Source organism: Diadema setosum, chromosome 21 (assembly GCF_964275005.1).
Source record: "Diadema setosum chromosome 21, eeDiaSeto1, whole genome shotgun sequence".
Classification (NCBI taxonomy): domain Eukaryota; kingdom Metazoa; phylum Echinodermata; class Echinoidea; order Diadematoida; family Diadematidae; genus Diadema; species Diadema setosum.
In genome coordinates, this window is record NC_092705.1 from 4,413,425 (window position 1) to 4,430,407 (window position 16,983).

At 37.7% G+C, this 16,983-nt stretch overlaps 1 protein-coding gene across 1 annotated transcript in view; it reads right to left on the reverse strand.

Moving 5' to 3' along the window:
• The window catches only part of LOC140244827 (somatostatin receptor type 5-like), an 18,061-nt gene extending 1,350 nt beyond the window's left edge, over positions 1-16,711 (reverse strand). The window contains exons 1-4 of the mRNA XM_072324440.1: positions 16,681-16,711; positions 13,144-13,507; positions 12,541-12,673; positions 11,342-11,978 (exon numbers count right to left, since the gene is read on the reverse strand). Of these exons, the coding sequence (XP_072180541.1) occupies positions 11,342-11,978; positions 12,541-12,673; positions 13,144-13,497 (1,124 nt within the window). The 5' untranslated portion in view covers positions 13,498-13,507; positions 16,681-16,711. The remainder of the gene's footprint in view (positions 1-11,341; positions 11,979-12,540; positions 12,674-13,143; positions 13,508-16,680) is intronic.
• Between the last annotated feature and the right edge of the window lie 272 nt (positions 16,712-16,983).

Below are 16,983 nucleotides of genomic sequence, written 5' to 3' on the forward strand. Positions count from 1 at the left end.
GGAAGTAAAGTTTTTCCTCATTATATTTTGACATAAAATTTGAAGCTGTGAAATTTGGATTGATAACACGGATGCATGCTTTCTGTTACATATCATATTGTATGCATGTAGACATACAATATGCATGCATGTAGATCTTCACTAAGCACCTGTCTGTAATTCGTTTCCTGAGTCGATCCATTTCTTAGACATTAATTAGTGCAGCTGCAATTGTTATGAACAACTCTTTATTTACCACTGATGTACATACGGAAACAAATGCTAAAACCACACGAGTTGTTCCCATATTTCATCTGCATCGCAATAACAGTTTCGAATATCAGAATTTTGTTTTCATTATTCGGTGTATTCCCCTGTCATACCGGCCAGCTTGAGGGGATATGCACTACACTTGTACCACGTGTTTTTCTCTTATATGCCCGACAATCAGCTTATGCATCGATTGAACATCACCATTCGTAAATTGGACATCTTTTTTTTCCGTGCAAGTCTTTAAGGTTTTAAATGTCGTCTTGTTTTCATCTATGACCTGTACTACATCGCCCAATGTTATCCTCTTTTACACCTTGTGGTATAAAGGACAGTTACTTTTCTTTTATTCAAATGTATGAAATTCTTCCGTCGAGATGTTTTCATTGCAACTGATTGACAAATTGCCCTACATCGACGTAAATAAGCACTGAATTGATCAGTGTTTTAGTTGTAGCCATGATAAAAAATCATGGGCGTACATACTCGAGCAGGATTCGAACCTACGACCTCCTGATCACCGGACAGGCGTCATCTCCACTAGACCACCGAGCTTTCGCCCGACAGCAAGTGTTGGTTCTAATCCTTATAGCATGCAGCGGGTACTGCTTTGTTATTCAAATATATGAAATTCTTCCGTCGAGATGTTTTCATTGCAACTGATTGACAAATTGCCCTACATCGACGTAAATAAGCACTGAATTGATCAGTGTTTTAGTTGTAGCCATGATAAAAAATCATGGGCGTACATACTCGAGCAGGATTCGAACCTACGACCTCCTGATCACCGGACAGGCGTCATCTCCACTAGACCACCGAGCTTTCGCCCGACAGCAAGTGTTGGTTCTAATCCTTATAGCATGCAGCGGGTACTGCTTTGTTATTCAAATGTATGAAATTCTTCCGTCGAGATGTTTTCATTGCAACTGATTGACAAATTGCCCTACATCGACGTAAATAAGCACTGAATTGATCAGTGTTTTAGTTGTAGCCATGATAAAAAATCATGGGCGTACATACTCGAGCAGGATTCGAACCTACGACCTCCTGATCACCGGACAGGCGTCATCTCCACTAGACCACCGAGCTTTCGCCCGACAGCAAGTGTTGGTTCTAATCCTTATAGCATGCAGCGGGTACTGCTTTGTTATTCAAATGTATGAAATTCTTCCGTCGAGATGTTTTCATTGCAACTGATTGACAAATTGCCCTACATCGACGTAAATAAGCACTGAATTGATCAGTGTTTTAGTTGTAGCCATGATAAAAAATCATGGGCGTACATACTCGAGCAGGATTCGAACCTACGACCTCCTGATCACCGGACAGGCGTCATCTCCACTAGACCACCGAGCTTTCGCCCGACAGCAAGTGTTGGTTCTAATCCTTATAGCATGCAGCGGGTACTGCTTTGTTATTCAAATGTATGAAATTCTTCCGTCGAGATGTTTTCATTGCAACTGATTGACAAATTGCCCTACATCGACGTAAATAAGCACTGAATTGATCAGTGTTTTAGTTGTAGCCATGATAAAAAATCATGGGCGTACATACTCGAGCAGGATTCGAACCTACGACCTCCTGATCACCGGACAGGCGTCATCTCCACTAGACCACCGAGCTTTCGCCCGACAGCAAGTGTTGGTTCTAATCCTTATAGCATGCAGCGGGTACTGCTTTGTTATTCAAATGTATGAAATTCTTCCGTCGAGATGTTTTCATTGCAACTGATTGACAAATTGCCCTACATCGACGTAAATAAGCACTGAATTGATCAGTGTTTTAGTTGTAGCCATGATAAAAAATCATGGGCGTACATACTCGAGCAGGATTCGAACCTACGACCTCCTGATCACCGGACAGGCGTCATCTCCACTAGACCACCGAGCTTTCGCCCGACAGCAAGTGTTGGTTCTAATCCTTATAGCATGCAGCGGGTACTGCTTTGTTATTCAAATGTATGAAATTCTTCCGTCGAGATGTTTTCATTGCAATTTGCTTATTTACGTCGATGTAGGGCAATTTGTCAATCAGTTGCAATGAAAACATCTCGACGGAAGAATTTCATACATTTGAATAACAAAGCAGTACCCGCTGCATGCTATAAGGATTAGAACCAACACTTGCTGTCGGGCGAAAGCTCGGTGGTCTAGTGGAGATGACGCCTGTCCGGTGATCAGGAGGTCGTAGGTTCGAATCCTGCTCGAGTATGTACACCCATGATTTTTTATCATGGCTACAACTAAAACACTGATCAATTCAGTGCTTATTTACGTCGATGTAGGGCAATTTGTCAATCAGTTGCAATACTTTTCTTTTGTTGTTATGTTTTCCTTGCTAATTCATGTTTTGGTATTTTGGTATTATACCGAAATAATCTGATTGACTGATTGACTGGGTAGTCTTCTTTCCTGGCGCACTGTCACTGCGACAATTTCCCTCGGCACTGTCTTTTTAAAATACATCGTATAAACATTAGGCTTATTTGTTTCATACCCGTGAGCTTGTTAGGGCTATAACCGATTTTTTATTTTCATTTTTTATTACTCCAAATGCTTGTGATTGAACTATACTTCCTCCAAGATGGCATTCCGCAGTTACAGCTACAGTACCTTTATTTACCGGTGTCTGTGTGTAGAGATAATTGCTTTTTTTTAACTTTCTACCCACATTCCAATATTGCAGATAATATACATTACTCAGTTAATTTCTGTGATTCAGATAGTTTGAGGCGAAATGCAGGTAACCAACTGGGTTCTTTATCTTCTCCACTCTCTTTAATTAACTGCCTAATGAGAGTTATGAATAATTGAAAAGTATTGTTTCACACCCATCGTTCAAGCTAAAGCCAATTCGTATGTCATGATATTGTACATGTATATTGCTACTCTTCATCATAAGGCATGCACTTGAATACGTAAATATAGCAGGATGACTGTATAATGTGTCACCTACAGTATTCAAGCAATTCAAGTCAAATTTAGTATGTATTATGATTTAGAAGTGTAGTTTTGCAAGACACCAATGTGTTAGTATAACGAAAATGTGTTGCCATGGTAACCACTCATCTTTGTATTTAAATAGACCATTTAAGGTATGAAGGTTAAATTCGGTGTATTTGGTATTAACGTCATTGCCCTCATGACATCACCTACTCTAAAGCAACACTCGGGACGGGGATATAAATCGTCTTCACTGATCATTTTAATTATCTGTGTGGTTTTTTTTTTTTTCTCTCTACCCACGTTTTACTACTGCTCCGCAGTTATTATATAACACCTAGTTAATTCCATGGTCTGTAAGTCACAGACTTGAGTATTGTATCACAGTGCTTACATTACATTCCAGTGTATTCCACTGCATTTGTACCCTCCAGACATTCATCAATTTTAGCGAGTGGCGGCAGTTCCTTCTATGTCGAGTGTGTATATAGTTTATATTCATAGCTTCTACTCCTACCATTATGTAACATGTATTCCTTGTTTCGTTTATTTTTTTCGTGTGTTTGTCTAGTATTGTATTGTGAGTTCAAAATGTCGATGCGCCGCTCTCTTGCATTCCGTATATCACTTACACTTCTGCCCCTGCTTCTTCTGCTCTTCTCTCTGGGTCTTTGCCTCGTACACTTGAATGTACCTTTGTTCTTACCACCAGCGAATATTGTAATTTCATTTATTTATGATGGATAGTACGTCACAGGTTGTGAATTTTCCTTTTCACTCTCTAAACAATGAAGATTTTTTTGATATGTTTAATCATGGCTCGGTATCTCATGCAATGAATGAATCCGACAGTAAATATTTCCAAGCAAATTATGATTTTAATTCTCATATTAAAAGTGTAGCTTTTGGTGAAGATAATAATGAACAATATCTTAGTTCTGAATATTTTACAATTAATCAATTCAAAGCTCTAACTGAACTATCTCAAAGTTTTTCCTTGATGCAACTCAATATAAGGAGTTTGAATCGTAATTTCGATAATTTTTGCTGTTTTATGAATGACATTCATAAATCATCTTTCTCTGTAATTGGACTGAGCGAAACATGGATCAGTCCGACTTCTGTCCCTACGTTCTCTCTTCCCGGTTATGATTTCACAGAAAACAGTCGTCAGCACAAGAAAGGCGGAGGAGTTGCCCTATACGTAAAGAAAGACCTTGATTACATTATTCACAGTGGATTGAACTGCATGAGTGAAGCTGTAGAATCACTCTTTATTGAAGTTAACGTGCCTTGTTCTAGGAATATACTTGTATTAGTTATTTATCGACCCCCTAATTCTGAGATGCAAGGTTTTTTTAGTTATTTGCAATCATTACTGCAAAGTCCAATTTTCAACAATAAAGATTGTTATATTATGGGAGATTTTAACATAGATTTATCTAAGTTTCAGACATTAAACTCAGCTCAGAATTTATTAGATATTATGATGTCCTCATCCTTTTTACCCCTTATAACAAAGCCAACTCGAGTAACTGATCACTCAGCAACTCTAATTGACAACATATTTTGCAATATTAACCCCTTACCCTTTTCTGGCATTGTTTTATCAAATTTGTCCGACCATTACCCCATATTTACCCATATTCCTTATAATCGCAAACGCAATCTGAATTCCTCTGCAATGTATTTTCGAAAAATTACCCCCGATAATGTAGCTAGGTTGCAAAATGGCCTTAATGAAGTAGATTGGTCTGAGGTATATGATGCTGAGGACCCAAATAATGCTTATGATTTATTCATGAGAAAATTGAATTCACTCTTAGACGAGTATGTTCCTTTAGTTAAGAAAAATAATAGCAATTATAAAAGATCCCCGAGACTTCCGTGGATATCGAAGTCTTTGCTGCGGTCAATTAACCGAAAAAATAATTTGTATTATGCTGATAAAATTAAACACACTGAGGAATCTCGTCATAAATATATTTCATACAAGAATGTTCTCACTCAAATTTTGCGTTGTGCAAAGCGAAAATATTTCAGTGACCAGATACATTATTTTAAACATGATATCCAAAATACTTGGAAAGTCATTGATTCTGCCATTAATAGAAACAAACCAACATCCCGTATTACTACAATCAAACATAATGATCTTATTATTGTTGACCCAAGGTCTATAGCTGATGTTTTTAATCAATATTTTTCACAAATAGGAAATAGTTTTGCTAGAAAGATTCCCAAGTCCCAAAAGTTATTTGTCGATTCCAGCTCCTGTTTTTTTTTTTTTTTTTTTTGCTCCCACTCACCGGAATGAACTAATTGATATAGTTCAGAATTTAAAGAGTAAAAAAAGTGTTGGTTATGATAACATTGATAATGTTCTTTTAAAACACATTATAAACTGCATTGTGGATCCTTTGGTTCATGTGTTTAATTTGTCTTTAAGTAATGGTGTTGTCCCCGAGGAAATGAAAGTATCTAAGGTTATTCCAATTTTTAAGAAAGGGGATAGGGAAGACATCAGTAATTATAGACCAATATCTTTGTTATCCATTATCTCTAAATCATTAGAAAAAGTTGTACATTTTAGACTCTTGGATTTTCTCAATAAGCATAAGATTATTTCAAATAATCAATTTGGTTTCCGGCAACAACACAACACATCCCATGTAGTTCTTACTTTCCTAGACAAAGTCTCCAAAGCCATTGATAATTATCATCATACTATAGGTGTGTTCCTGGACTTCTCCAAGGCCTTCGATACCATTGACCACAAAATACTCCTTTACAAATTATCTCATTATGGTATTCGTGGCATGGCCTTGGAGTGGTTCAGGAGTTACCTTACCAATCGCAAACAATTTGTTATATTAATGGTCACAAATCTGCTATGCATGATATCACTTGTGGTGTACCGCAAGGAAGTTTACTTGGTCCACTTTTATTTGTGGTTTACATCAATGATATCATAAATTCATCAAGTATTCTTTCCTTTTTATTATTTGCTGATGATACAAATGTGTTCCTTTCTAGCTCTGATCCAGTGTATTTGATCGATGCTATGAACATCGAGATAAAAAAGTTACTTCATTGGACTACAGCTAACAAATTGTCAATTAATCTTCAAAAAACTTAATGTATGCTTTTCAGTAATTCTTTAGAAAAGTTATCTCAGAATATTTATTTGGACAATATAGCCATAGAAGAAGTTTCTTCAATTAAATTTTTAGGTTTGACTCTTGATAATAAGCTCACCTGGAATTTGCATATCGATTCAATTTGCCGCACAATTTCTAGAAATGTGGGTGTTATCAATAAAGTTAAATTCTATTTTCCGAAAAATGTTTTGTTAATGTTATATTCATCTTTGATCTTACCCTATCTGAACTATGGCATTCTCGCCTGGGGCAACACTTACTCCTCATATTTAGAAAGAATATCATTATTGCAGAAAAAAGCTCTTCGTATCACTTGTAGAGAATCGTGGAGATGTCATACTAATGACTTGTTTCATCAAAATAGTATTTTGAAAATTAAGGATTTATATTGTTTGAATTTAGGTCAGTTTATGTACAAACTAATAAATCACTCCCTTCCTTTGGTGTTTGACTCTATGTTTATCCAAAATAAAACTGTACATTCATACCCCACTAGACAAACCAATGAATTCCATTTACCACTGTTTAGGACAATTTTTGCAAAGTCTATATTCTCCTTCGCTGGACCTAACCTCTGGAATTCCCTTGACAGCAGTATAAAAGAATCTCTAAGTTTCAACACTTTTACTTTAAAATTAAAGAAAATGCTTGTTAATTCTTATATTACTGGGGATTTGCATTCTGAAAGCTCCTAACTGATATCTCTTGCTGCTAACGCCTTTATTTTGTTTACTTTATTTCATAACCATTATGTTATATCATTCATATGAAGACAACTTCCTGTGTCCTGCATCGACCCCCAATACTCTCCTCCTTCGCCCTTCCCTCTGTCTTCCTGTCCCTTTCTATCTCCTTTTTATCCTTTCCACGTGTATGTAAGAGAGCTGCTTTGTTACTGTGTTATATGTGTGTGCGTTTGAGTGCGTACCCGTTTTTGTGTTCTGGTTCCCGTGGATTATGTTAAAATGTCTCGTGTATTACTATTATAAAGCGACTCCGAGGTGACTGCATTCTACAAGCTTGGCTTTTTAGCAGTCCCCTCCATTTCCGACCTTTTCTTTGTTATGATTCAGTCACATTTTGTCCTTGTACTTCTTCTATCAAAATATGTTTTTTGTTTCATGTAAACAAAAGACGTGTATTTAAATTTCATTTGGACATGTAAAAGTTACTTTGTACTGACTTTGTGTATATGCAATGTCATATTATATGGTTTGGCCGGAAATGAAATAAAAAATGAAATGAAATGAAATGAAATGAAGGTGATATTCGTGGGAAACGCTGATTTTGGTTGTCGAAAAAAAAAAGAAAGTTGACAAAATATATCAATCATACATCTTTAGTTCAGTATATAAAAAAAAATTAAAAGTATGCTTCTTAACCTACTTCACTATTAGATGGATCTAAAGATCTAAAGAAAGATCAAGCGTTTGCCCAAATCTTTGCTGCGATATTTCCTTGTGTTTTCCATACTTTTAAACATCAGATTGTAAAACTGTTTGGGCAACAATTAATAGGCATAGTTATAGTGTAACAATACAGTTTACGACTATTATCAAAGTTGCTTTAACCCTATAAAGCCCAAGGGGGGGGGGGCACATTGTGCCCCCCCACCACATTTTCGTTTGCCACTCCTACACCCTTTACTCGATTTCAACCAAATTTGGTGACTTTTCCTAAAATCTTATTGCAAATATTTTAATATATAATTTAGCTATGTCCGATATTGCTGGTTGCCATGGCAACCGTAAACTGACAACCATGTCAGTCAGATTTTGAATGATTTTCTGTTCCAATTTCACTTAACAATATAATAATGGATGAAATGGGGGTTTTCTTGGCTGTAATTTGCTGAAGGACAAAAATGTGAAGTAATTATGGTTGTGAATTACCCTGAAGTGGTCTTCTTACTATTTCCTTTATTTTTTATATAACATAGGCATCAAACAATAGATATACATGTAATAGAAATAATTGAAAATACAGCATTTTCCAAAGACTACCCTTTTATTTTGTGTTATCTTCACACAACCTTTGCCTGTAATATTATTTTTTATCATATTATCAATCTGCAAACTCAAAATTTCAATATTTTGGAAATATGAAATGTGATACCAATATATGTACCCATTCCAAGTAATACATCATAGGTTTCATATATTTCTTTATATTGTAACGAGTAGCGCCCCCACATGTTGACCTTGAGAAATTTCAACCATAACAAATAGTGAAGGTTGACTTGCTTTTCCTTTTTGGTAAATATGAAAATGATTGATATGAAATAAAAACATATATACTGGGGATAAAAAGTAAAAATAAAAATACATGATTTTAGCGTATTTCCTATGTATTTCTGTATATTTTGGTAAATAGCGCCCTCAGTGGATGACCCTGAGAAATTTCAAATGTTGGGTCATGTAGAGTATGAGTTGCTCTACCCATGTGCCAAATATGACGGCCATACATCATATAATAAAGAAGTTATATAGGGGGCACAATGTGCCCCCCCCCCCCCCCCTCCTTGGGCCTGGAAGGGGTCAAAATAGCTTGGGCTTTATAGGGTTAATTCGAATTGCATAGTTGCATGGTGTCATCTCAAACAGAGTGATAGCAATTTTACTTGTTTTACGGCACGATATTAGACGTATACACTAGTACTGATTTCAAAACGGTGTGGCAGCACAGGGTACGACGATGACTCACCCCCCCCCCCCCCCGCATGTCCCTGCCCTGTAAATTCTAGCGTCCCGCTGGTCAACTTGAGATAAAACCCCCGTTGCCATACCAGATTAAAAAAAAAAGAAAAGAAACAAATATTCAAAGCAAGTACAAACCCATAATCGGAGAGACATGACTGAGACTACATTAGTTCCGATAGCGGAAACATCACTTTTGCGTCTTCATTTCACATGAATTATGTTCAATAATATTGTTTCATTCAGTTCTGGCATTAAGTTTTGTTTGGTCTCATATGACTATCCTGTCGTGTGGAGTAATGTACATCTTGTCTCTTCTTTAGCCAATCGTCTCGAGCGTGCCGAGAATCCTGTTGTATTTAGTGCTTGTCGAGGTTTGTGACAATCGGAACGACGATGTTGCAGCACACCCTCCCCCGGCAGACACCGATCGCGAAAACTGCTAGAAAACTGTGCCTAGTGTGAGAAATTAAGAGTACACATCAAATCTTTAATCTACCATATGGTGAGGTGAAGAAGTGAAAAGGAAAAGTAGTTTGAAAGCGATAAGAAGAATGCAACAACAGAATCACTTTTAATTGCAGATTCGCAGAAATAATATCTCACACGAGCAATGTGGTGGCTGAGACAATCACGCAAATCCGCAGTTGCTAAAGGGACCCGAGTTCTAATTCAAAATAGGATGGGAATTTATTGTTATATTTGTGGAGTTCAACCTAGCTTGGGTTTATATGAAGAGGAACATGAGTGCATGTCATCAAGCTGAACACACAGTAATTGACGGGCATTATTTCAAACATGAAGGCTTATCTATTCTGATTTTGAATAATATCATTCGTTCTAGGAGTGTTTCCTTATATAGTTATTTGGAAGTAATAAAAGTATGTATAGGCCCATTTACTGACAATAGCAGATTACTCTGATGATGATGATAATTTTGAATATAAATGATGGCTGATTATGTAATATGTTTTTAAAGCTATTTTTTCCGCGGGCATACATTGTTCACGTATATATATATATATATATATATATATATATATATATATACATTTTGCACGTCACGAGCTACACACCGACCAATGATACAACCCATTAGTCATACGGCCCACGAATCACACTGCCCACGAGTCATCCACCCCACGAGTTGGGTTGCAAAGGAGTGTCGTGACGTGAGCCCACGAAATGGCCGGAATGCCTCATCCGTAAAGCGGATATTTTCAATTTCAGTTTCAATTTATTTTCATATTTCTCACAAATAACACAAAAATTACAATTATACAATTCAAAAATTATACAAAACATAAAAGTTTGTCTTGTATAAACACAAGTTTTTATACATCAGAGTTGAGCTATGGTCATAATGCGAGAAATATGATGGGGCCTGCGTAAATTGGCCAGTTGAAAACTGAAACACAAACAGGCTAACGTTGCAATAGAAAAAAAAAACCCAGAAATTTTCAAGATTTTGCTACTCATTAAAAGTTCATTCGTGTGGGATAATCAATTTCCAGTATGATTTACAATTCTGATATCGCGTTTTTGTACAATAGATAACAAATCGATCAGATTTTTAGAAGCATTTCCCTTTGAGGTAGGATTCGTAGAGTCAAGCAACCTGTTGCATCTCAAGATTGCATCGGGTCAATTCGAATCGTGATTACATTTCTATGAGGTCAAAGGTCATCGCCGCTTGTGACTGTAAAACACGTACACGTAGGCCTACTCTTACAAACACATCAAGCATGAGACATATTTGACACATGATCACGTATTTCATACAAATTGCGCAATGCTAAAATGTAATCCAGGGTCACTTACTGGCCAAAGCATATTCATATTTCACGTTCACCTCTTTGAATATCATAAAAGTACATTCGTGTTATGAGAATCAAGCATTAGATTGGAAAGGAACAAGCATGTCTTCAGTAAAACGGTGGTGTTATATCATTGTGGAAACGGAATACGCAAACTTGATGAGGTTGTGATGGGATTGCTTTATCGTTCTCATATTGACCTGCAAGCATATCTCCAAATGAAAATGCCTTTTTTCTGAAATTTAATTCGGAAGAAAATTAATCCTAAAATCTGTCAGATCAAATGAATCAGTAGAGCACGACACGGACGCAGTGTCCTTCGCAGTCGGAGAAAAGTAATTAATGACAAACACAAGGTGACTCTCCATGGGCAAAGCAACCATCCAGTTATTGGTAGACCTACGACATCCGAATCCTTCCACATTTGACTAATCACAATGATCCTGTGCTAACAACATTAACTTGATTAAATTCACAACTTAGTGGAGTGTTCTTCGCTGTTGATATTGTGTGACGGGAAAAACGCGCCTTTCACTGGCTCTGGTTGGCGGTCAGGCAGTCGGCTGTTCTTTGAATCTACATTGGCAATAGTCGAGTTGGTTCTCTTTTCCCGCTGCCGGCGACAGACGACACATACGTAACAGAGGGCGTGGCAAATGTTGCGGTAAAAACGCTCGTGAGAGAGCGCGTATAAAAAAGGGTTTATAAGGCTATTCAAGTGTAGCAAACTCTGAGCCACTGTGAATATGATCACTACAGTGGCGGGATGAACGTTGCGCGATCCGCCATATGTTATCCAAAGAAAGACAGCGTTATATAGTCCTTGGATGACTATGAACACTAGTACGATGAAGACGGACGCGCGCAAGACGGCATTCTTTTGGCGCGTCCGTCTTAGGCGCGTCTCGGCCGTGGCGTTTTCATCGCTGAGTCGTTTCAACCACACCACACGTAGAATGGCCACGTAGCAGACGAGGATGACTGCGACTGGAATGACGTAAATGATAACTGTTCCAGCTGTCACCAGATATTTGGCGTTGGGTTCCTTCCATGATTCTAACATGTCGCCTTCAATCTCTGCTCCGAAATAGAACCCTCCGATACCAAACGATACTGGAGATCGAAATGAAAAATACAGACGCACTTGTAGTACTACATTTGCAACACATTGCCCTGACAGTCATAGACTCACATTAAAGTATCATGTCATGAAACGACTTTCCTTTGATCTTGTGATTTATTCTGTAGGCCCTATACCCAATCCAGGACGTTTGTTTTTCAAACATGCTCACTATAATCAGTACGTCGTCTAAAAAGATCACAAAATTATCGGAACTTCTCCCAGTAGGTCTACTATTTCATGTTTTTGTGTACATCTTCATTTGTATCAACACCAACTGCCATCATGTTGTTGAAATCATTTCGTAGTCCTGATATTGCGATGGTCGTCATCCGTAACAGATCATCGTTTGGTTTTCATTCTTGGGAAATATCAGAAGGCCTATTAGTATATGTATAAACATGATTAATGAGATATTAGAGACAAAAAAAAAAAACATGTGTGTCCGAACTAGCATTTATTTTAAAACTAATGAACAGCGTGCGAGGAAGTTTGCACTGCTGGGACAGTAAATTCTCCCCCCATAATGGTTTGTTCATAGAAATCGACACTTACATAACCAAACGAGGAGGCAGATGATGATGGCGCGTTTTTTCGTCCGACATCGCGATCGAAGAGGGTACACTATCGCAAGGAATCGATCGATGGTCAGAGCCGTAAGCATCAGCACTGTGGCCATTGCAGTCACCTGCGAGGAAACGAAAGCTGCGAATGAGCTGGCTATAGAGGTACATGTGATAGCAATGAATGAAACAAAAGCAGAAAAAAACAGTGATTTTCCGAACATGTTGCAGTTTATGTTTTGCTACAGTAGACAAAAAAAAAAACAAACAAACAAACAAACGAACAAACAGATACTCTCGAACGTCTATTGTTATATAAATGCATATTATTGAATTTTCTTGATGTGTAATGTATTAAGCAAACACAGTGTACAGGTTGTAAATGATATGTGCAGAACATAAAAACACACGCAAACGTATCAAAAGAATCAACTCGTTAATATATCTCTTTTAATCTTCTTCACTCTACCAAAAGTCTCTTAGGTACAACTGATTGCCGATGATAGCAGTGGGTAATAAAGCAAACTTAATAATATCATAGCGCACAACTGTGCTTTAACAGAATGAATGTCAAATTTTCTTCTTGAAAGCTTACCAGTTCCATGTAGTACACGTATGTCGACAAGGCCGTGGTGAACCTCTCAGGCTGAAAGGCTCCCCTGTAGTACTCGTAGCTGTTCGAGCCGGCGACGAAGACCAGAAAAAGAATGTCAGTGACAGCAAGATTGACAATGTAGACGTTGGGGATAGTTCGCATCTCTGGATACGCGAGGATGGCGATGAGCACGAGAACGTTGGCGGTGATGCCGAGGACGATGACGACGAGTGTGAGAGGGAAGAGGACTCGAGAGATGGAGATGGTAAGACTACACTGACCCAGGAAGGCGTAGGAGCAGTTCATGATGTATTCACTTGTCAGAGACTGGTTCAGCGATGAGAGCGTTTCCATGGTTACTGACCTTAACATTATCAACGGCAGAAGTGTGGGTATAGAGGGAAAAATCATAAAACTTTAGTTTTTTACTCCTTTAATGAATCCTCCAAGTGAATGTAACTGCCGTCGTCATCGTGGTCATACGTGATTTTTTTTTTTATGTATTTCAAATTCCATTTCCGAAAAAGCAAGTATACGAGGCTTACTTTTAAACTTGATTATAAAGGGAATTGTGATGGTAAACACATCGGTCTTTATCTTTGACATACTGACGTTCTTGATATACAATTATTTATCCAACATTCAACATCGTATTAACACCATTAAGAAACAGAAGTAAGAAGGGGGCAAAAAGCCACACCATAATTGTCCCTTATTGAAGTATGTATTAAAAGATGAATTCACTCTGGAAAATTCTTGAGATGACTTACTGATTTCATTTCATCTCCTTTCATCTTAATAGCAAGGACCTTCCCGGATTGGGGGGGGGGGGGCAGGGGGAGGGGGAGGGGAGAGTGCTCGTTCGGTTGGGTCGAGGGTCAATGCCCCCCGCCCCCTTGTGTAATAATGATTATGCATACGTGAATATCAAATCAATTACTATTTGGTGAAAATCAGATTTGATTTTGACGAAACTTCCACTACGTGTACACGGCTTCTTTGAATTCATATGACTCTTGTTTTAGTCATTTCAAAAACTATAAAAGTGGATTCTAAGTGAGGACTACTGACTGGGAGTAATTATGACGAGTAAAGCTGCTGTTTGATTTGCTCTCCACTTCGAAATTACTTCCTGTCACTTGGGCTAAATTGATAGATGCGACTCGCTTCACAATCATCTGTATAGCCTTTGCTTTTGTCAGTGGTTTACATTTAAGGCTTGTCTGCCAGTTTGCTAATCATGCTGAACGGTCATTATGCTCTCTTTTGTGTTTTCTACAACCTTGGTTTTATTGTCAGTACTTGTTGCATTTCGAGTGCACATAATTTTTTTTCTTTTGCAGGTTGTGAAATATTCATGCATTGTCTTAATGTATTTCAATTTCAATTTCAATTTCAATTTCAATTTCATTTTCGTATTTCTAGATGGAAAATACATAAAATATAACAAAATATAATAATACAGAATGTCCAGCTTGGATATATACAAAAAGAAATACAAACATAGTACATAGCGGTCGATGTGTCATTTTCAATCAAAAAGAATGCTAAAGAGAAATACTAGTACGATGGAACCTACTACTAAAAAGCAAAGCTTGTTGAGTGTAGGTCCCAACAAAAGCCTATAAGTGTGAAGAACAGGATGAGGAGCACGGGTACAACTAAAGACCAAACTAAAGAATAAACAAAAGAGAATGACAATAATACTCGGGGGTAGAGAAGATTCTTCTCACATAATTAATTATGATAAATGAGAACAAGTAACCACATGCTGCACACTATATAGCAGTTGCTCTAATAGCAGTTTTGACAGGGGAGTGATAAATTGAATGCGAACATAATTTTATGGTTTTAACATTCCGGCTTCCATTGAAAAGACACGGGGAAAGTGTAGGAAAATGGAAGACATGATTCAACAATTCCTATATGTGATATACCAGCCAACTGCAATGCCGCATGAAAAAAGAAAGAAGGAGAAACTATGACGGTATGTGACGCGACCGAGGGTCTTATACTAGAAGTGAAAGGAAAGCACCGATAGGCACGAATTTGAGAGAGCATGTAGCTACATCTATATGCATAAGTCTGTTCATATGGCAACAACCGAGCAGTATAGCAAAACATCCATGAGCATGATAAAAAGGAATGTTAGTGCACTTGTGTGTTGTAACTATTCAATACATGCTGTCTGAGTTTACGCTTAAAGGATGATAATGACAAACAGCTTGTAACTTCTGCTGGGAGATCATTCCAATATTTTGGACCTGTATACATAATATTGTGTTTTTAGCGAAAATTTTTCGAGTGCGTGGAAGGTGAAAAGCCTCACTTTGGCGAGTTGGATACTGGTGGACAGAATTGTTTCTTATGAACATCTGTGAAAAAAAAAAAACATCAGGAAGATCTTTTGAGGAAAATTTATACATTAAAAAAAATTTAAAAAGTTATAATGAAACAAATCGGTCATTTTCAAAAGTTTATTTTTCTGGAATAAAGCGTTTGTGTGAGATGAATACCCGGCATGGTTAATAATTCTGATCGCTATAGCTTCTGAAGAAGAAAAAGCGAATCCAGCAAATATTTGGATGCGTTACCCCACGCAAGAATTCCATAGTTGAGATATGGTCTGCAATTCCCAGGTACCACATGGGCATTTGAGGCTTTTACGTTGGTATTTTGACTGTGAACAAATTTCGTTTTCTATCCACATGTATTTGGTGCTTATGACGCGCCTTCAGAGTGATATACAAGTATAAGCACACGCCCTATCCCTTGAATTTATTGCAAGGTTCTTATCGCAAAATGATAATGGTAATGGTAATGATATCATGGTCTTCTTCATCAATGGTAGCCTGTACAGTGTTACCACTGATCTACCAGAGGGCCCCGCCATTATGATTACCCTAACAATGACGGGTATTCCTTGTCACACCTGGGTCGAGACAGTAACAATATCGAAATAGTAACAATATCTTGGCACTAGACGGGATTCGAACTCAAGACCTTCATTGAATTAAGGTGAAGAGTCTTACCCACTAAGCCACAGTGCAGCCACCGTGAGTAAAGTAGGCATATACTTTGTATAACTTGCCATCAAAATTTACAGAGATATTTGAACTCTAACTTCGTAATACCTTCCGGCACACGTAGATCATACAATTACAACAGCTATGACTGTTGTGATGTGTATTGTGGTTCATAGGTACGACTGATATGAATTGATTTGTCGCTTTGAGCAACAAATAATTTGACACGCCCATGCATTATTTGAATTTTTCCCCGAGAGCTCATGTTATATAGGACCTATAAAGGTCAGACTGGTTGGCATAATCGACATGATATTGTGTGCTGAGTTTGACGCAGAAGTGTGTACGGAATATCGTTTACCTGCACACAATAAAAGAGGGCGCACATGAAAGAAAGTATGCTGTATTATTGTGTAGGAACAATCGAAGAATATCCGCAAAGCTGTCTACAAGCGAACACGCACTGAAAAAGAAACCCAACAACTGCATGATACTTATCTGACGTACGTACCTTGAAACATTCCGGTCAGAGCTGATCACGTAGCAAAGTTTCGCCAACCCCTTGATTTGTGTTCAAGAAGAGCTAGGTCTTCAATATTGGACCATTATTACATCCGTTTCGTACATTGACTTTCTACATGGTGCAGACCTTTCATGGTGAACACTAATCACCGAGAAATTACAGTGAGGATCCAAAACAATCACAAGAACGAATAGGTATTCAAGCCAAATACTGTTATATGCATACGCTGTCTGCTAAATATGCGTAACACACAAACACACGCGAACACAAAAGACGTGCAGCCGGACAGGC